This window comes from Microtus pennsylvanicus, chromosome 10 (genome assembly GCF_037038515.1).
Source record: "Microtus pennsylvanicus isolate mMicPen1 chromosome 10, mMicPen1.hap1, whole genome shotgun sequence".
NCBI lineage: Eukaryota > Metazoa > Chordata > Mammalia > Rodentia > Cricetidae > Microtus > Microtus pennsylvanicus.
In genome coordinates, this window is record NC_134588.1 from 98559486 (window position 1) to 98581348 (window position 21863).

The window sequence follows — 21863 nt, forward strand, 5'->3', positions numbered from 1 at the left end:
TAGCACCCATGGTAGGTGGCTGACCTATATATATAACTTCAGCTCTAGGGGATTCCCATGTACTCTTTTGGCCTCCACAGTCACAGGCACTCAAATGTACATACCCACATACACATATGCATACATGTGGCTAAAATAAAGACTTCTAGAGAAACTTGTTTAGAAGTGAAGACTAGCTGGGGATATCTTTATGGATACCTGGGAACCCCTCTAGAGTCAAGTCTCTTGCCAACCCTAAAATGGCTCCCTTAATTAAGATATCTTCTTCCCTGGTCCCATATCCACCCTTCCTCCATACCAACCATCCCATTCCCCCAGGAACTCCCCATCCTCTCCTCCTCACTTTTCTCTCCCCATCTCCCCTTACCCCCACCCCACCCCCACCCCCAAGACCTCAATTTTTGCCTGGCAATCTAGTCTACTTCCAATATCCAGGAGGATAACTATATGTTTTTCTTTGGGTTCACCTTCTTATTTAGCTTCTCTAGGATCACGAATTATAGGCTCACTGACCTTTATTTATGTCTAGAATCCACTTATGAGTGAGTACATACTAAATTCATCTTTTTGGGTCTGGGCTACCTCACTCAGAATAGTGTTTTCTATTTCCATCCTTTTGCATGCAAAGTTGGATGACTTAGTAGGTAAAAGGACTTGTCTCCCCCTGAGTAGAATCCATGGCAACCATGGTTTAAGGAGGGAACTCATTTAAGAAAGCTGTTCTTTGACTTTTACATAGAATACATGGAATACATGTGCTGCCCTAATAGCAATAATAAATAAAATAAATTTTAAAATAAATTTCACCTGGGCGAATTCCCATTTCAATGTACACATTTCCATATTTCATTTTTAATGCTTACCTTTTCTTTCTTTTTTTTTCTTGTTTAAGTTTTTTTCATTTGAAAAAACCCAAGTTTCAGAACAGGTTAAGATCTTTTTGAGGGTTTTTTGTTTTCTTTTTTTTTCCTTCTCTCATATATTACATCCTGACCATAGTTTCTTCTTCCCTCCTCCCCTCACAGCTTCACCTACCTCCAACCAAACATGGCATGTCCAGTTGCAATAAGACTAGGTACGTCCCTTCCTGTTAAGGCTGGAGGAGGCAACCCAGCAGGAAGAAAAGTGATCCCAAAATCAGACACAAGAGTCAGGGACAGCCCCCACTCCTACTGTTAGGGGTCTCACAAGACCAGGCTTCTCAAACAGGTTAAGATCCTTAGGGCAACAACATAGTATCTTTTTGTTGATAAAAACCTGTTTCTGAAGGTGAATTGAACAGATTTGGAGAAACTTAATGGTTTCATGTGCCTGTCTACTACTACTACTATTATTGTAGTATCTTTTTGTTGATAAAATTTGTTTCTGAAGGTGCATTGAACAGATATGGGGAAACTTAATGGTTTCATGTTCCTGTCTATTATTACTGCTGCTACTACTACTACTGCCACCACTACTACTCCACTTCTTAGATAATACCTTGTATAAATTCTTAAAATGTAATGATTTTTAAAAAGATACATTATTAATCCCAAATCAAAAAACAGACTTAGCTTATTGGTGGATAAATATATACTCACATTTTCTCCTTATATGATTTTTTCCGTATTCTTGACTCATAGTTGTAATTTTTATTAATCTTCTCTCCTTGATTTTAATAATGTTAGATAATGCCATTAATTTAGAGTAAATCACAACTATAGATCACAAGAAATAGGTCAGTGTTGTTTTTATAGGATTTTTTGAGAGAAATGCCCTATAGTAAACTACAAAGAAGGTTTTATCCTTTGTCCCTTAGTACGTCATGAAGAATACATGTGGGTCAAGCCTTTTCCATGTTTTGGGTAGATCTTACCTTCTTTAATTTTTTTTTTAAGATTTATTTATTTATTATGTATACAACATTCTGCCTCCATGTATGCTCGCATGCCAGAAGAGGGCGCCAGATCTCATTACAGATGGTTGTGAGCCACCATGTGGTTGCTGGGATTTGAACTCAGGACCTCTGGAAGAGCAGCCAGTGCTCTTAACCACTGAACCATCTCTCCAGCCCCCCAGGTCTTACCTTCTTTAGCATGGGTTTTTAGAGAGTATTGGCCAGTTATCCACTTGGTATTTGAAAAATCAGTACCATTACATATTGTAAATACTTTGCAACTTAAAGCTGAAAGGGTACATAATTTTATCTGTGTAGATTTTCCCCTTTACTACGAATACAATAATCGTTTTAGTAAAATCAAGACATAATTTTAATATTTAGTCCAGGTGTATTATAATGCACTATGGGTTTTAAAACATGTCGTATATAAAGGAGAAGTATAGTGTGACCATAAAGTAAAAATAAGCATATTCTTTTGGAAGTGCACTCTTCCAAACTATATTAAACAATACAAATGTAAGCGAGGTTGACAGGAGGCGTCTGGGAAAGAGAAATACAGGTCTTAGCTTAAACATCAGTACCAGTGCCTACACAGTGTTCTGATCATGCTCTCTGGCTTGAGGCCTATGTATGGAATTAAATAACCTCCGTAGTTAATTTAATGGTTAGCTAGAGTTAAAAATTACCTCTTTGTATGTAGGTTAGCTAATACTGACAAATTCACATTGCATTATTATCAGGATAGTTTTTGTATAATCATGCTTCTGTCTCCCTTTCAATATAATATTACAGTTGAATGCTTTAAAATATTTCCCTGTTATAAAATAAAGATGTGTACCTGTTATAAGTAATAATTCTGTTGTTTTAAAATAATGCTCTTCTGAGACTGTTAAGCCTGGCACATTGGGCTGGAGTGTCCTTAGCCATGATACTGTTGTTTTAAGCCCAATATTATTTGGTTTTCACTAATAAGGAAAATTAATGATTTTAGAAACTTTGTAGATGACTGATTAGATTTATATTCAAATCAGAGAAACTGGAATAATGCATTTGTGAGGATAAGGGAGAAGTGTCATCTTTTCTAAGCACTTGTCTTACTTTTCATGGGCTGTAAAGGTTGTGACTGATGTCTTGCTTTAGCTTACCATTCCCTCTTTGGTTGGCAGCTGCCCCATTATTGCAAGATGTCACTGGCTCAGGGTTGATCTGAATGCCAGATGTTGTTTTTGCTTCTTACAACAGAAAATGTAATTTGTCCTCCTGTTGTTGCACTTACTGGTTATTGTATTCTCCAGGAGCAGACACTGAGTCCATATGTGTTATGAGAGTGTTCATTAGGAATTAGCGCCCACGCAAGGGAGGCAGAGGACCAAGAAATCAGACAATTGTAAGCCAAAGCTTCAGTCAGCACTGCTTGCAGTTCTGAGGTTTTGTGGCCTTCTGAGTCGTTGTTAACTTGGTCAAAATTGTTGGATCTTTGTCTTTCCACATCAACTATTCAGTACAGACGGGCTGTTCCAAGAAAGAGATGAGGGTTGGGAAGAAGCTATTTGCTACTCTGAAGGATGGAGATATATATCACCATATTCCATAAATATGTACAAATACTGAGTAAAAATGATTATATTTAAAAGTAGCTCCTCACATGTCCATTTTTAAAATCCTTCTCATTTTAATTGTTTGGATAGGAATGTGCTATACATTTTCCCCACTCCCCCTCCTTCCTTCCCTTTCACTCTTCCCCCTATTCCACGCTCCCAATTTACTCAGGAGATCTTGTCTTTTTTTCCCCCTTCTTAGGTGAATCCATGTATGTCTCTCTTAGGTTCATCTTTAATGACTCCTACCTGTGGTTCTAGCACTCATAATGTTGAGGCAGGAGGATTGCCATTAGTTTAAGGGCCGCCTGGTCTGTGTAGGAAGTATCATGCTAGACAAGACAATAGAGTAAGACCCTATTAATAATGAAAAAAAAAACATGTGGTATAGTTCTATTTGTATAGAGGCTGAAGCAGGAGGATTTGCAATGCTGAGCTAGCCTAGGCTATAAAAGAAGAAAAATATACAGAAGCAAACCAAAGCAAGCAAAAGGAGAGGCTAGAGCTTAAGGAAGACAGTTGTAGAGCAGAAAGTCCTCAAAGTGAGGAAAGGATGAAGATGGGGAGCTGAGGAGCTGAGACATTTTAAATAACCACAAATCTTTAGGATTCAATTTCCCCATGCTAACCCATAGACTACCTAGAAAACCATCCACTATATCCTAACATTTGCAGAGGACATAACCCAATGGAAGTTCTTATTATTTTATTATTCTTGTAATAAACTAATACTACTGTCAAAAAGAAAGAAAAGAAAAGTAGCTCCTTTCTCTTAAGCTTGCTCTGTGGTGACAGCCATATCTAGTTTCTTTAAAGCTTTGTCCTTCTACTGTTTATTCCCGTGCGTCTGGTATCATGACATCTAATTTCAGATATTTTAAAACAGTTTATAAGGACTCTTGGGGACTCTACTAAGCTGGCTGAGGACTGGCTCTTAACATAGCACTACTTTTCCTCAGGCCTGCTCTCACTGATCTGCCACCTCATGCTTCTTAAGACTTTGTAAATGCTCTTTATTGCTGAGCCAAAAATACTGTGTTTGTGTAACTGCCTTTAATTTTCACATTTCTTTGCTAATACTTTGATTTATTTTCCTTCCATTAATGTGTATCAAATACTAGATAATCACATTTCAAATATTCACATAAATCAAATGATATATTATGGTTTACTTACTTTCTTCAACCTTACACACAGCTGTATTTAATGTTTTCCCCTATATTACTTAGTGCATATTGGTTTTCCAATTTATAAAATTATGGTGACAATTTTTTCTTTTTTCCTTTTATTGAAAATAGATTTTCCCCCTCATGTTATATATCCTGATTCAGTTTCTTCTTCCTCTATTCCTCCTAGTTTCTCCCTACCTGGATCCACTCTCTTTCTGTTTCTCTTTAAAAAGCAGTCTTTTAAAGGGATGGTAATAAAATAAAATACAATAAAGTAACACTTTGGAATTGGACAAAATAAACAGAAAGAAAAAAAGCTCAGGAAAAGGCACAAGAAACAGACACATTTGTTTACACATTCAGGAATCTGATAAAAACACTAAATTGGAAGCCTTAGTATATAACCAAAGGACCTGGTGCAGGCCTTGTGCATGCTGCCTCAGTCTGTGATTTCATATGAGCTTTGATCATGTTGGTTTAGAGCAGTGGTTCTCCACCTTCCTAATGCACACCTCATGTTGTGCTGATCCCCAACCATGGAATTATTTTGTTGCTACTTCATAACTGTAATTTTGCTACTATTATGAATTATAATGTAAATATCTGTGTTTTTCAGTGGTCTTAGGTGATCCCTGTGAATGGATCATTTGACCCCCCCAAAGGTTATGACCCACAGCTTGAGAACTACTGATTTAGAGGGGCTTGGTTTCCTGGTATTCTTCATCCCCTCTGGCTCTTACACTTTTTCTGCCTCCTCTTCTGCCAGGTTCCCTGGATCCTGAAAAGAGGGATTTGATGGAGATATCCCATTTAGGGCTGAATGTTCCAAGGTCTCTCTTTCATCTTGTTCTGTCTTTTCTCACATTCACTTTTGAGTGTTTGCCTGTTAATTGTTGTAGCTTTATTTTTCTATTTTTACTAGTGTGTGTGGGGGGGACATAGGGAAGAATGTGTCTTAACTACTCATGAGGATTTTTAATGGTAAGACAAGGGGATGCAAGGATGAGAGGGGAAGAGATTTCTGTTTTCTATTTGTATGTAATATGTAGTAATGCCACTGTTATTCATGTTGGAATTGTTTAATTGGTTGTGGTGGAATGTGGAATGTTCTATTTAGTTACCTGTGGTGGTTTTAATCTCATCCTTCATTCTTCTCCTTGCGTTTTAGTCAGTCTGCTCCTAGCATATGTTTAATACAAGAAAATTATCTATTAATTTGGGATTAAAATATGAAATTATTCTGATCATTTTGGAGCTTGTGTATTTTGTTGATTAGGAGAGGTTTTGAAGTAGAATCTAGTTGCCTGATTTTTTTTTTCTGTTCCAGGGATAGACCCAGGGGTTTCTACTACTGATCCATAGCTTGAGACCAAAACACTGAATTAATTCACTCGTGAGTGTGTGTGTGTGTGTGTGTGTGTGTGTGTGTGTGTGTGTGTGTGTGTGTTTAGTTATTTTCAGTGCTGGGGTTGGAATCTAGGGCCCTGTGAGCTAAAAAAAAAAAAAAAAAAAAAAAAAGTCTAGTTGTATAACTGCCTCTAGTGCTTACATTTTTTTTGCTAATACATTTATTCTATTTTCCTTCCTTCCATATGTACCAAGTACTAGATAATCACATTTCAAGTATTCTTGAAAACCAAATAATGTATCATGTCTGGAAGACAAATGCTATACTACTAAGCCACAAATTCAGCCCCTGATGTGAATTTTAAAAAATCAGTTAGACATACTTATGAACCCCTTTGGTGGAGTGTTATAGAGACAAGAATACTCAAGTTTGTGGCTCGGTTCCTTAACACATGAAGCAGTTGTGCTTCCGTGGTGCTGTCTTAGAGCTGAGGAGGCTTATGGAACTTCCCAGGCGTAATGACACCAACAATTGTTTCTTCTTTTCCCTTTATATTTAGTTTCCATCATCTTGTCAAATGACCTAGTACTCTATGGCTAGTAATTACAGTAAGTAGGAAAACTGGAATTTGTGGCTTAATTTTTTTTTTATTAAAAATTTCCACCTCCTCCCTCCTTCCATTTTTCTCTCCTCCCATTTTTCCCCTCCTCCCATTTTTTCCCCTCCTCCCCCCTCCTCCAGTCCAAAGAGCAGTCAGGGTTCCCTACCCTATGGGAAATCCAAGGTCCTCCCCCTCCCACCATTCCAGGAAGGTGAGCATCCAAACAGACTAGGCTCCCACAAAGCCAGTTCATGCAGTAGAATCAAAACCCAGTGCCATTGTCCTTGGCTTCTCAGTCAGTCTCCACAGTTAGCCACATTCAGAGTCCAATTTGATCACATGCTCCATCAGTCCCAGTCCACCTGGCCTTGGTGAGCTCTCATTAGATCAGTCCCACTGTCTCAGTGTGTGGACGCACCCCTCGAGGTCCTGACTTCCTTGCTCATGTTCTCCCTCCTTCTGGTCCTCATTTGGACCTTGGGAGCTCAGTCCAGTGCTCCAGTGTGGGTCTCTGTCTCTGTCTCCATCCATCACCAGATGAAGGTTTTATGGTGATATGCAAGATATTCATCAGTGTGGCTATAGGATAAGGCCAGTTCAGGCACCCTCTCCTCTGCTGACCAAGGAACAAGTTGGGGACATCTCCTTGGACACCTGGGAACCCCTCTAGAGTCAAGTCTCTTGCCAACCCTAAAATGGCTCCCTTAATTAAGATATCTACTTCTCTGCTTCTACCTCCACCCCTCCTCCATCCCAATCATCACATTTCCCCAGAGAACTGTTAACCAACCAGTAACACTGGAGTTAAAATTAAAATTGTGGTGGGGACCCTAAAGGTGAATAGAGAATTATGAATCAAGCCATTTCCTTTCTGAGATGTCAGTGAAGCCTTGTCTAATGATTGCTCTTATTTCCTGTAGCCTAGGTTGGCCTTAAACTTCTGATTCTCCAGAGTGCTAAGATAACAGGCAGTTAGTTCTAAGATGTCTTCTCTGTAATCAGTAGCTCAGAGAGATCACAATGGATATTGTGAAATATTTATAGTGAAGAGGAAACAAAAGTACTCCATATCAAAACTTGTGGGATATAGCTCCAGAAAATGCTGCAGTAAAAGAAAATCTCTAACCTTAAATGAAAATGTTGGTAAAGGAATGAGGTGAGAAATGAATTGTTTCTTAACTCAGAAATCTGGGAAAGTAAGTAAAATTAGCTTGAATTATAGAGAAGAAAAAGGTAAAATTAAGTTAGTTAAAATGGATGAAAAATTCAGAAATAAAGGAAGAGCAATAGGCAAATATTATTTTAAAAATCAATAAATACATAAATACCTTATTAAAATTTACTAGTTTAGTCTCTAGTAAATTGTCACTAAAGACAGATATCTAGTTTGAATGTTGATAGTAGTATAGAATATGGGATCTGAAGGCAGACTGCCTGGCTGTAAACCCTGGCAGTGGCCTTGAGTTTAAGCTCAGGGCGGCTGAACTTCTTTGTCTGTAGATAGGGGAAATGACTGTACCCTCCTGGGCAGCTGTAGAGAGATAGCAAACACTTAGGGTGCTATATGGAATGCAAAACTCTAACCAAGTGTTTTAGTTTTAATCTTATAAAAAATGCAAGAGAAGCTGGGTGTGGTAGTTCACACCTATAATTTCAACACTCTGGAGACCGCAGAAAGTGAATTGCCAGTAGTTCAGTACTAGTCTGGGCAATATAGTGAGCTGAGGTTAGCCTAGGCTTCAAAGTGAAATCGTGCCTCAAAGTGTAAACCAAAGAACAATGGCAAAAATAACAAAGATACAAGAAAGCAATATTAGACATGGAACTACTACTACAACATATAGATTTCAGAAGTGATCAACTACATTCTAATTTGAGAAGTGAATAAATATATATTTTATTAGAAAAATCAAAACCACTGTAATATATCTAGGAGAAACAAGTTGTATGGGTAAGCTAAAGATGTTTAATGAAATGAAATCTATAATGTAAATCCCCCTCACAGGATTCCATTATCCATATCTGTAGGAGGCTCCTACTTTCCCCTGCATTTTTAAAAGCGCAGGCACTAAAGTGTAAGGTGACATGCCCGTGTGACAACTTTCTCAATAGAGAATGCTTTCATCCCCTAAAGTATCCTTCCAGAATGAAAATTACCAGAGTACTTTTTATTTCCAGGAATTTTGGAAATGATAGATGCTCTAGAAAGTGTTAATGTGAATCACAGCTAGGATGGAACCTGTAAAACAGATACTTTTCTTTTTTAAAAAACAATTTTCAGTATTTTAATTTTGTTTTAACATAATTGTCTGCCATTTTTTTCATATAATTTAGACATAAAGACTATGCTTCCTAAATTTACTTTTTTATCTTTTAAGTTAATATACTCAAGATTCACGAAGACCAGGTGAGCAATTTAAATAGACCTATAAAGTCCCAAGGAAATAGAAGCTGTCATCAAAAACCTCCCAACCAAAACAAGCCCAGGATGGTTTTAGTGCAGAATTCTACCAGAACTTTCAAGAAGAGATAATACCTATACCCCTCAATGTGTTCGACATAATAGAAACAGAGGGTCATTGCCAAACTCTTTTTATGAAGCTACAGTTTCCCTGATACCAAAACCACAAAAAGACTCAACCAAGAAAGAGGATTACAGACCAGTCTCACTCATGAACATTGATGCAAAAATTCTCAATAAAATACTGGCAAACCAAATCCAAGAACACATCAAAAAAAAATCATCCATTATAATCAAGTAGGCTTCATCTCAGAGATCCAGGGCTGGTTCAACATACAAAAATCTATCAATGTAATCTATCATATAAATAAACTGAAAGATATTTTTCTTAAAGTATTTTTTAAAGCAATTGAAGACGTTTCATGTAAAAAGGCTTCCTGATTATTTTCAACTAAAACATAAATATATTTGTTTTTTCAGAGACATTAAACCTGACAATATATTGATGGATATGAATGGACATATTCGTTTAGCAGATTTTGGTTCTTGTCTGAAGCTGATGGAAGATGGAACGGTAAATAAATATGAGTTATTCTATCCTTAGACATTTTCCTTGTCTTGTCTTCTTTCTCTGTTCTAGAGACTCTGTGCTTACACTGTCTGCCACCCAGTCATCCATTTGTCTTTGCTCCACCTCCTTTCACAAAGCATTGGCCATACTTGCTCAGAGTTATCTTAACCTGCTTGTAATAGTGACCTTGAGAATGGTGCTTTGAGAGCCTTGTGGATTCTTTTTTAATTAATGCCTATTATACTTGAAACTTTCCTAAGGTTTTAGAGTAGTAAAGATTGTAAGTTTTATATAGAAAATAAAATACAACTCCATCTTCATTTGTCCTTTTTTCTAATGATATAATTGTTCTGAAGGATAGTGTTCAGCAAATGAATTTTCTTTTTGAGTAAAGACTAGGTAGCATTAGTTTTGTGTTCCCATTTGCTTGACTTGTACTGATGAAATCATTAAGTTCTTGTTCAATTAAAAGTGTGTATTTTCAGATTTTGTTACTTTTTATGTGTGTACACGTGTATGCGTGTGTGCTTATTTCTGGGTATATAATGTGGGTGTATGTGGAAGTCGAAGAACAACTAGGTCCTCATTTCCCACCTTGTTTAAGACAGAGTCTCTTGTCCACTCCTGTGTATATCAAGTTGACACTTCTGGGAGTTTTCCTGCATCTGCCTCCCATATTGCAGTAGAAGATTGGGATTATAGATATGTTGTATCATGTATGACTTTGCATGCTGTCGTAGGGTTTCTGTCACTGTGAAGAGACACCATGACCATGCTAACTTTTATAAAGGAAAAACATTTAATTGTGGTCACTTAACGTTTCTGAGGTTTACTCCATTATCATCATGGTACGGCATGATGGCATGCAGGTAAAATGGTACTGGAGAAGTAGCCACGTGCCCTACAACTTGACTTGCAGGCAAGAGGAAGTGGTCTCTTACTGGATGTAGTTTGAACATATATGGGACCTCAAAGCCCACCTCGACAGTGTCACACTTCTTCCAATAAGGCCACACCTCTTAATAGTGCTACTCCCTTTGGGGGCCATTTTCTTTCAAGCCACCACACATGGGTCGTGGAGAGTCAAACTCGGTCCTCACACTTGCATGGCAAGTACTCTACCCACTGAACTGTCTTCTCAACCACACTGCTTTAAATTTTCTTTAATTTTCTTGTCTATTGCAGAGGCCCACATGTATATTAATTTAATTAGCAGGTTTTTTGGAAAACATTTTAATATAATAAATTCCAGAGCCATGAATGTGTTATCATTATTCTAGACTAGTTATTTGACTCTGAAAAATTATCTTTAGGTGATTTTGAAAATGCATATGTGGCTTATGAATTTGGCCATGTTGAAAGGAATAATTGGTACTGAATTATCCGTCTTACTATAAATGACTATGTTACTAAACACGTTATTTAAAACAGCTTTTTCAGACAGTGGATAGTGTTGGCATGTTATAGTTATTCCTAACAGAAAGAAACTCTTGAGATGTGCCAGATTCCTGACTTCCCAGCATTCCTGACTATTCTGACATGGCCAGAGTTAGAGCATAGCATAACATTTTTTTTAGATCTTGGGTGAAGGTACCACAGTTGAGTAGCTTTAGCTGCTGGGATCTGAAAGAGCTGATACTGGCCCTGTGCAAAGGCGGGTCTAAGTTCCCCAAATTAATCATAAAGGCTGGACTACCCATACATTGCACTGTAGATTCATAGATGAGTGATACCCACAGGGACACGGAATAGCAGACCAGAGAGTCAAGCCATGCTGGAAGAGGCAAACCAGCCCCATGAGTTTTGACCATCAACTGCAACATTTTGTATCTACTGGAATGTTTCAGTCTAAAACCAAGCCCTGATAAAGACAAACAGAGTTTGAAAGTGGTCCTGCCAGATGAGGGCCTTACATAGCCAACAGCATACCTGTGCCCCACCTTTACTCATTTTGGATCTTGAACCATTGTGTAGTACAGCCTTTACCTATTTCTTATGCATTTTAGAACTGCTTTCTTCTCTTTGGGTTACAGGTAGTCTTATGTTGATTGATTTTGATTCAAATTTTTTAATGTTTAAAAGTCTGGTTTTATGCTGTTCCTGTGTTTTGTTGAGTTAATATGCCTTTGGTGGTACAGAGTAATGGGTATTAATCCTCAAACCAGAGCCTCTTGCTTAACTAAGCAAGCACTGCACTTCTGAGGTCTTAACTGAGCTACCTAGGCCGACTTAGAACTTGTGATCCTTCATCCTCAGCCTCCTGAGTAGCTGGAATTATCTAGCCTGTGCCACCAGGCCTAGCTGAGATAACCTTTTACTGTTTACTCATAGTATCCTATTAGTTGATTTGGTGATATACTTGTAGTTTTACTTTGTCAGAAAATAGTCCTATTTTATTTTATGGCTTGTGTTTTTTTTATTTGTTGATATCTACTTTATAATTTTGTAACAGACAACTTTTTGTGTATTCCATATTTGTTTGAAAAGAATACATTTTTTCCAACTTTACTAAAAGTAAAGGTTCTATACATGTCCATAATATTGGACTGGTTTTGTATTCATGTTTTATATTCTTATGGGTTTTCTCTAATATCTGTTATTTTAAAATCTTTATGACAGTAGTAGATTTGTTCATTTTCCCATTATAGTTATCAGTACTTTGTACATCTCCTTTGTAATGTATTATTTGAAATCACTAAATTTTGTGGGATAGTTTCTTTTGTAATTATATTGATGAACTAAAATAACTTTAATTTGGCTAATACTTTTTTTTACTGCTTTAAATTTCTACTGTTTAATGTATAAGTTCATCTTTTATCTCACCACTTTCAACTTATGTGCTTCTGTTCTGTTTATCTTACTTAAATAAATTATTTGACTGCTTTTTCTCTCATTTATGCCTTTGGTTTTATCTGTTTTTCAGTGTTAACTCTCTGTCCTTTGACAGGTGCTTTAATCCACTCTTGGATCTTGTGACTTAGTGTAGAGCTTTGTGCTATTTCTGTAGCTTTTGCTTGTTATTTGCATGAGTGCTTTGTTTTCCTCTTTTTCTTTCCTGCTACCTTCTGTCCAGTCGATTTTATCTTTCTTACTCTCTTTATCCTTAGAAGGTAACGTATCTTATTTTATTTTATTTTTTGAGACAGGATCTCACTATGTAGCTCTGACTGTCCTAGAACTCACTATGTAGACCAGGCTGATCTTGAACTCACAGAGAACCCCTTGCCTGTGCCTCCCAAGTGCTGGCATTAAAGGCATGTGCTACTCTGCCTGGCTGGTTTAAATATTTTAATGCCTCTCTTTAGGATTTTGAAAATGTTGATAGTTCACGTCAGTATAGAATTAGTCATTTTTCTTTACATTCCCAATCAAAACCATCAACTTGCTTTGCTTTATACCACAGAAATTAATTCAAAATAGTTCAGAGAACTTTATAAAAACTAAAACCCTCTTAGAAAATATAAGGGACAATATTTATGACTGCATTTGGCAAATTTCTTGAGAATAACACAGAATCACAACCCCTCTACCTCAAAATGGTAAATTCTATCCTCCTCAAAAACTTGTGTGCATCAAATGACACAGTGGGCAGAAGGAACTCACTTACCTGATTGTGTGCTAAGAATATGTAAGGACAGCTACAGATTCTAATTAAGTTCTGGCCTGCAGCATTTTAACTTCCTCTCAGGCACTGAAGTTAATCAGTCTTGTGGAAGGCTCAGTGTAAGGTGAATTTTTCTCCAGGAGCTTTTTGTACCTAAGCTCAACAACAGAAAAACAGCCTCAGTGAAGAATAAGAGAATTTTCCCAAAGAAAATTTACAGATGAGGAATAAGCATATGAAAAGATACTCCATAAAACCTGTCATTAGAAAAATAAGTCAGAAAGCCTGTGATCCCACCATAATAACATCTTCTGTCCAGTGGGACAGTTGCCACCAAACCAGAAAACAGCAAGTGTTGTCTAGGGTGTGGATGATTGAGAGCCCTGGGCACTGTTAGTGTAAAATAGTATAGCTAGTTCTTCCACAGATACTAAACATAAAATGATCATTTATTGAATTTTCATCTATCTTACTTGCTGTAACTAGATTTTCAACTTTTTAAAATTAAGAATTTTGGTTTAAAGTTTCTACTTTCTTTCCCTTTTATAATTTTTCCAAATAAGTTTTTTTATTTGGTTTTATATTTGAGACAAAGTCTATTATAATATCCTTGGCTAGCCTGGAACTTGTAGACAGGCTGGCCACAAACTCATAGAGAGCCATCTCAGTGCTAGTATTTAAGGTGTGTACCATCATGTCCAGTGCAGCTAAAAACTTAATGTACAATAAGTAGTCAACCTTTAGTTTTCTTAGGTTTCTGTTTAGGATTTTAAAATTATCATCAGTGTTAAGATGAATGAATTGTTCTCTTCATATCTAATTGATTTTCAGTTCCATTATACATATTTATGTATATCTGTTGATTGCATAAATAAATATTAAAAACCAGTAAGAAAACGTAGTAGCATACTATAATCCTAGAACTTGGGAAGTTGAGGCAGGAGGACTGTTGAGTTTGAGGCTAGCCTCAGATATATAGCAAGACCTTGTCTCTGACAACCAAACCAAAATTAAACAGTAATAATGTTGTAAGTGAAGTATTCATTTTATTGTTCATGACTGTAATGGCTCAAATCACATTGTTCCCCTAAATACATTCAGCTATAGTAAAGGTCTTGTAAAGTTATGAGTAATGAAAACTATTAATGTAGAGGCCATTTAAAATCATTCTACAAATAGGAGGCTAAATTCAGATAACAAAAATGTTATAATACTGTTTCCTGTATATCTTAAGTAACTGTGTTTAATTTAAAATCATTTGTCCAATACATTATAGTAATAAAAATATGATCTTCTTCAGGTCCAGTCTTCAGTGGCAGTTGGAACTCCAGATTATATTTCTCCTGAAATACTTCAGGCTATGGAGGATGGAAAAGGCAGATATGGACCTGAGTGTGACTGGTGGTCTCTGGGGGTCTGTATGTATGAGATGCTTTACGGAGAAACACCTTTCTATGCTGAGTCTCTGGTGGAGACATATGGAAAAATCATGAATCACAAAGTTAGTATATTTACTTTTTTAGAGTTTTTACAATAAATACATGCATTAAGTTGAAGTAATGTGATATTAAAAGAAAGTACTTTTTTCAAAACAATGAAAAGTCATATTCTTTTGATTAGTAGGGAAAATTGTTAGTAATCAATTAATTATCTGTAAGATAATTAGTTTTAAGTTTTCCACGTATTTTGTTTGGAAATGCTCCTAAATAGAAAAATTGGTCTCTATAGTTGAGTAAGAGAATTCAAAAGTAGTTAGTTTTTATTAGTTTTTACTATATAGTACATACAATTATGACAAGTATGCATGTAAAAATTATAAGCATTATTAGTAATAAATTTGGTGTGAATAAAGACAAAAATTGAACTCCTTTGAAGCCAGCAAGATGACTCCATGGCTACGGTGTTTGCTTGCAAGCCTGGAGACCTGAGTTCAATTCCTGAAATGCATGAAAAGATGGAAGGAGAGGAATGACTCCACAAGGTTGTCCTCTGGCCTTCATGTGGACAGCTTGGTACTTATGTATACATGCACACCCATCCATGAACAGACAGACAGCATTCACAGTTTTACTGAAATTCTTCTGTCAAACTGGCAAAGACAACATGCAAAATTGTATTCTGTACTCTATGCAGCATCGCGGGTACTCCTCAGATTCTGACAGGGCTACAAATTGTAACTTTCTTTCCCAAAGTTAACAGGTGTACATCTTGAGCCTTAAAATTAGAGCTTTTGATAGAGCAAAGGTTGGGTCTAGACATCTACCTGGTGGAAATATCTAGAACAAAGGTGTATATGTAGAATGTCTGCTCCAGTGTTAGGGAGCACAAGACACTGACTGCAGTCCAGATGAACTGCAGGAACAAGAGCCCAGCACTCCAGTCATGCAGCGCCATGTGAAACAAAATAGACAGTGCTGAAGAATAAACTGTCCAACATCAGAGGATTGTGAACTGTTACAAATGTCCTCAGTATGAATCTGAATGTCCCCAGAAGAATAGATAATCTGTCATTTTTAGTTGGTTCTGGTGCTTTACGCATACAAATCAATTTTATAGACTTTGTGTCTTACACTGAGCTGCCAGCATGGAGCAGTAAGTAGTGGAGAAGAACTGAAAGACAGGGGAAGTTGAAAGTTGTCAATGCATGTGCACCATCCAGAAGGAAGTCACTGCAATGTAGCATGCTGCTTAACAGCACTGGTCTGGAGAGAGTTAAGGTCAAGACCCTTTCCTGTCAATTTTTAGTTGAATGGCGTTGAGAAAATGACTATGTATCTTAGCTTCCTCTTTTACAAGACTATCATCCTAGTAGTTCCTACCCAGTATAATTATTGTGAGGATTAAATGGTTAAATAAGTAAATCACTTTGAATAGTGCCAGATACATGGTAAAATTTTAAGTGTTTTGGGCCAGTGGTTAAGAGCATTGGCTGCTCCTCTAGAGGACCCGGATTCAATTCCCAGCACCCCCATGGCAGCTCACAGCTGCCTGTAACTCAAGTTTCAGTGGATCTGACTCCCTCACAATGATATGCAGGTCAAATACCAATACATATAAAAATTTTAAGTGTTTCATGATTAACTGATATTTTATATTATACCTGAACATTGTCAGTAACCTACATTCTTTTGAACTATTGAGTTAAATTCTGATACTTTTAATCAGATCCATCTCATTTTAACATCAGTTTCAGATCCTATAGCATCTGACCTCATTTTGTAGTTCATCCATCATGAAGTCACTTAAAGAATTAAAAGTTATTTTAGGAAAAGGATTTATTTCTCATCATCCCTGTATCTCCCTACAATATCAATGCACTGTGTTATCAAACCCTAGTTGTTTTTCCAAAGGAAATGGGTTTAAACAAGTTTACCACCCTTTTGTAAGAAAACGACTGATTTGTATTTATATCTTATATTGTTGTCTGTATAGGAGAGGTTTCAGTTTCCACCCCAAGTGACTGATGTGTCTGAAAATGCAAAGGATCTTATTCGAAGACTCATTTGTAGCAGAGAACATCGACTTGGCCAAAATGGAATAGAAGACTTTAAGAAGCATCCATTTTTCAGTGGAATTGATTGGGATAATATTCGAAACTGTGAAGCACCTTATATTCCAGAAGTCAGTAGCCCAACAGATACATCGAATTTTGATGTGGATGATGACTGTTTAAAAAATTCTGTAAGTATGACATTATGAAGATGTCCTGGCCTTCTTATTCTTTTAAGGATGGTTATAAAGTAACATTTTATTTATTAATTTGGTGCCAGGACCATTTTTCTCTTATCAATCACACAGTAGTTATAAATTCTAGTGCTTATTCTGTCATGTATCAAAAAAATTAAGAGACTTAATTAAATTCAGTGTAGTTATCATGACCAAAAGCAAAATTCAAAGACCTGTTGTTTAGCAAATTTTGTCATATGTTTACTAAAAATACAAGATTAGACACCTAAAAAGTGTATTTCATGATTTCAAAGTGAAGAAGATGACAAACCCCTCCCTAAAACCAACCATGAAACTGGAAACAAATGGCAACACATGTAAGGGCTTATTATGACCAAAAGGAAATAAAGAAGTATTTATTCATCAAAAACTACTGAACTTTATATGAAACCATACATGCTCCACCCCCTCCTTGTAGACAGAAATTTCTGTCCCACAGCCATTCAGTCCCAAATAAACACACAGAGGCTTATATTAATTATGAACTGTTTGGTCTGTTAGCTCAGGCTTATTACTAACTAGCTCTTACAACTTAAATTAACCCATAACTTTTGTCTATGTTTAGCCATGTGACTTGGTATCTTTTTTCAGTAAGACATTTTCATCGTGTTTCCCCTGTGTCTGGCTGGTGACTAACACTCTTTCTTTTCTCTTCCCAGAATTCTCTTAGTTTTGTTGCTCCTCGTATACTTCCTGCCTGGCCACTGGCCAGTCATCTTTTTATTAAACCAATACGAGTGACAAATCTTTGCAGTGTACAAGAGCATTATCCCACAGCACCTACCTTTTACCCCCATCACCTGTTTGGTTGTACTTAAACATTGAACAAAAAGCTGACATTTTACTGCCAGGCAGCCAAACTTTATTTGAAAGGCTCAAACCCAACACCCATATCGTTGCCACTAAAATAGCCAGCTGGGTAGGAAATAAATGTGTAAAGTCTGTCTGTAGCCTTCCTTACCTGAGTTTGTGTCTGCCTGAGCCAAATAGTTTTCTCCTCTCAGCTCATGGACTATAGGAAGGCTATACCATATTGTGTTGATCTTGCTCTGAATCACTAGGTTATGCAGATTCAAATGTAAGAAAATAAGAACCTAAAATTTTGGGTTTCTTTTCTGGCCTTCTTATCATAAGCTGTCAATTTATTCAGTAATTTTATATTTAATTTTAGTTCAGTACTAAATTTCATATTAATTTTATGTCACTTTTTACTGTAATTACTGTGTTTAAGATGAATGTGAGCTGTTAAACTGTTCAAACTACACAAGAAAAAATGGATGGATTTTCCTTCCAGTTTTTTAATTATATTCACTGTTGACAGAAATTCTGAGTCATTCCAAGTTAAGTGTGCATGGAGTTGATTTTAATTATTCACACGGGTTGTATTTTATAAAGTTATGGTGAACACCAAGTCAGTTGACATTGACCATTGTGCTGTATAAATAAAAGATTAATGAGTTCGTAGGAGAGTAGGGAGCAGGTATATGAGAGGGGTTGGGCCAGGAAAGGGAAGGGAGGAATGTAATTATATTATAGTAACCAAAAATTAAAGAAACATCAAGTTAACATAGGTCACATTTTCAACAACTTTGAATATAGAAGCCTTTTAAATGTACTCTATTGAAAGATATGTTATATAGTAATATACACTGTTGATTCATTAACACTGAACTCATATCTAACAGCACTATAACTTACTCCTAAAAGAGTTCATCTAACACATGTTGTTTCTCTATAAAGACACATGATTACCATTTTATGTTGCGACATGAGATGACGGTCAGTGTGGTACACACCTATAATGCTAGTGCTCTGATGGGAAGGGATGAGTTCAGGCTTAGCTTGGGCTGTACAGCAAGACTTTCTATTGAAATTTTAAGAAAAATAAAAGAAATTTTAAGAAAAAGAAAAAAAGACAGCACTTCTGGGAGCTATTTTAAACAGAGATACTATCATAAAAGGCATAAAAATGTTTATAGAGTGTGCCAAGGACATTTGCTTCAGTGTGAGAAAATAGGAGCATTCCACATTCAGTCTCTGCAGGAGGAGCAAAGGACTGCACATCCTCTACTCTCCATGCATCTTCAGTGACCACATAAGCCCTGATTTTCCACTTGCAAATAAATTTTCGTTTTAAACTGTGTGTGATGAAACAGGCCTATAATTTCACTCCTTGGGAGGCAGACAGAAAAATCATGAGTTTGAGGCCTGTCTGGGCTACCCAGTGAAGACTTTTCTCTGGGGAAAAAAAAGCTAGACAAATTTTCAGATGTAGTATGCATGAATAATGACTATAATTTTATTGTTAGGTTTTTAACTTTATTTGTTTGAGTTTTCCAGTAGTAGTGCTTAGAGACTATATTTTGTATCAGTGAACACTTTCCCAAATTTACCACTGTCTCAAAATTGAATGGTTGCATATCCTCATTGACAGTTTTAGTCCAACCTATCAATAACTGTAGATGTCTCACCAAATTGATATTCTTTTTATCTTCTCTTAGGAAACAATGCCTCCACCAACACATACTGCATTTTCTGGCCATCATCTACCATTTGTTGGTTTTACATATACTAGTAGCTGGTAAGTTTCAAAAATTAAGATAACGTGGGTAATTTATAAACAAGTAAATTGAAGCTTGAAAATGGTATATATACGGTTGTAGTTATGATATATTGGAGCTGGATTTAAATGTGAAGAAACTACCCAAGAACCAACTATTTTGAGGAAATGATGAGGACAAGTAGCACGAGAGTCGAACCCATTGGGAAGAGGGCAAGAACCAGCACCAAGACACTTAATGAATATTTTGTATATGTCAAGCACCAAAATTTCCAACCCTTTGTTCATACCACTCTTTACTCCTCACCCCATTTCTGTCCTCCTATTCCTCCTTCCATGTCCCATAAGAATTTCAGTAATCATTTCCTGGGTGCATGGCAGTCCCTTTAGTTATCTCTCAGCTGCTGCACTTTCTGTGCTGAGAGAATGTTCTTTATTTCAAATGTAAGCAGTTCAAAGTGGCTGGAGCAGACAAATGGTTCTTAGCAACCAAGCTAACTACATCGAGGGTTGCCAGTCTAAGTACTCTATCCTATGTGACAAACACTGAATCCCCTTAGTTTGTTCTGCCCTGTACATACCAAGGTAACCATTTTATATTTCATTCTTGCAAATATTGATCACCCTATTCTCAGCTGATGATCTTGTTTCCTCCATCCTTGATAATTGTTACCAACCGCAGACAACTGCAAGTTCCTGCCACTGTTTTCTATGTGTCCCCCAGACTCACAAGCTCTTCCTTCCAAGGATGGACCATGTAGATGCTTGGCTAGGGCTGGCTCCTTCCATTCCCTCCTGCTTGGCTTAATGTATTCACTTTTATGTCATACATTTTTCTCCTTTATGTGCCACCCACATCTTTATATCCTGCCAACCATCTTACCAGACATGTAATTATTTCTTCCATCTTAAAATATAAAGCCTCTCTGGATCTCGTACCTGATACCAATTATTTCTCTGGTGTATAACAAATTACTTCTCTTGACTGTTCTTTTTTTATAGTAATCTTTCTTGAATGCACTCATTTCAGGTTGTGCCCAGTCTCTTCATGCAAACTGCTTTTACCAGCACCACTGTTGGCTCGTGTGTTAACAGGTGTAGTGATTACTTCTAGTCCCAGTCTTAGTTGACGTTTTTTACCTTTGCCACTGCTCCATACGAAAACACTTAACTTTGTGTCCGTTTCTCAGTCTCCAAACAAGCCCTCCTCTCCCCAATTTCTGAGGATCCAACTGTTCTAGGGCTCAGCCGTGGAACTTCCCCTATACACTTCCTAATGACATGAGAGCTCCTTACCTTTTACTTAAAACATGTCTTAACTGTCTAAGTAACATGTTCATAACTCCTGATATTTCCTACATCTATCAAAATTGCCCTGTTGGAAGAGATAAGCCAGTCTGTTCTCCCTGTTCATGGCCATTTTCCTCTACTCCCCAGTTCCTGTTTCTTTATATCCTAAGAATTAACCAACTGTCTCTTGTCATCTTCTCATACTCATCATACTCATCCAGTTGTTTGCCATGTTCCTTTTACACAGGCCTCCTTAAGGCCCAAGAGCCTTGTCTTGGGATGCTCAGGCTTCTGTCCTGGACTGGTCTTCATCCTAATACTTCCTTGACTGGTGCCTTACATTGGCTTTCCTTAGCTACCTGCATAAGCACAGCTTTTCTGGTTACTCCATTTAAATTTCTGTCTTCTCCTTAGCAGTTAATACTTTCTAATGTACTGGATATTTTATGTACTTTCATTTATATCCCTGTTGCTAGAATTTAAATGATTGGCAAAGAATCTTGTCAATCTAAAACCTTTTTACATTATAATACAATTACATCATTATGCTCTCCCTTTCCTTCTTCCATTTCTTCTCCTGTCCACTCCCTCCAACTCCTCTCATGTTGCTTCCCCTCTTCCCAAATTGATGGCCTCTTTTTCTTTGATGATTATTTACACACACACACACACACACACACACACACACACACACTTTTCTGAGTCTATTCAGTGTTGTTTGTGTGTATATGATTTCAGGGCTGACTACTTGGTTTTAGATAAACAATTAGGTAGCTCATTTCTCAGGAAGACTAATTTCTCCCCCTCAGCTATCATTAGTTGCTTATGGTTCTGTGTCTAGGGGCGATTTACTGATAAATGTCCACCATCTCAAATATCTTTAGTGTGCATTCAGAAAAGCACCTCACTTTAAAGTTTTGAATTTCAAATTCTATTAATGAACACATACAAGTGGTTTTGACTACTGTTTCAGTAAACTTGTCAAATTATTTTGAATTCCTAATAATCCTTCATTAAACTTTATTTTATAATTTTTGGAGTTTTAAATTTAAAAAT

At 36.8% G+C, this 21863-nt stretch overlaps 1 protein-coding gene across 17 annotated transcripts in view; it reads left to right on the forward strand.

Moving 5' to 3' along the window:
- Positions 1-21863, forward strand: part of Cdc42bpa (CDC42 binding protein kinase alpha) — a 221175-nt gene that overhangs the window by 107191 nt on the left and 92121 nt on the right. For all 17 annotated transcript variants that reach the window (XR_012912113.1, XM_075989294.1, XM_075989300.1 and 14 more), the window contains 4 exons: positions 9537-9630; positions 14532-14732; positions 16664-16912; positions 19459-19538. Coding sequence is in view for 16 of the 17 variants with exons in the window: in XM_075989294.1 (XP_075845409.1) it covers positions 9537-9630; positions 14532-14732; positions 16664-16912; positions 19459-19538 (624 nt within the window). In the remaining variant the exon portion in view is untranslated. The remainder of the gene's footprint in view (positions 1-9536; positions 9631-14531; positions 14733-16663; positions 16913-19458; positions 19539-21863) is intronic.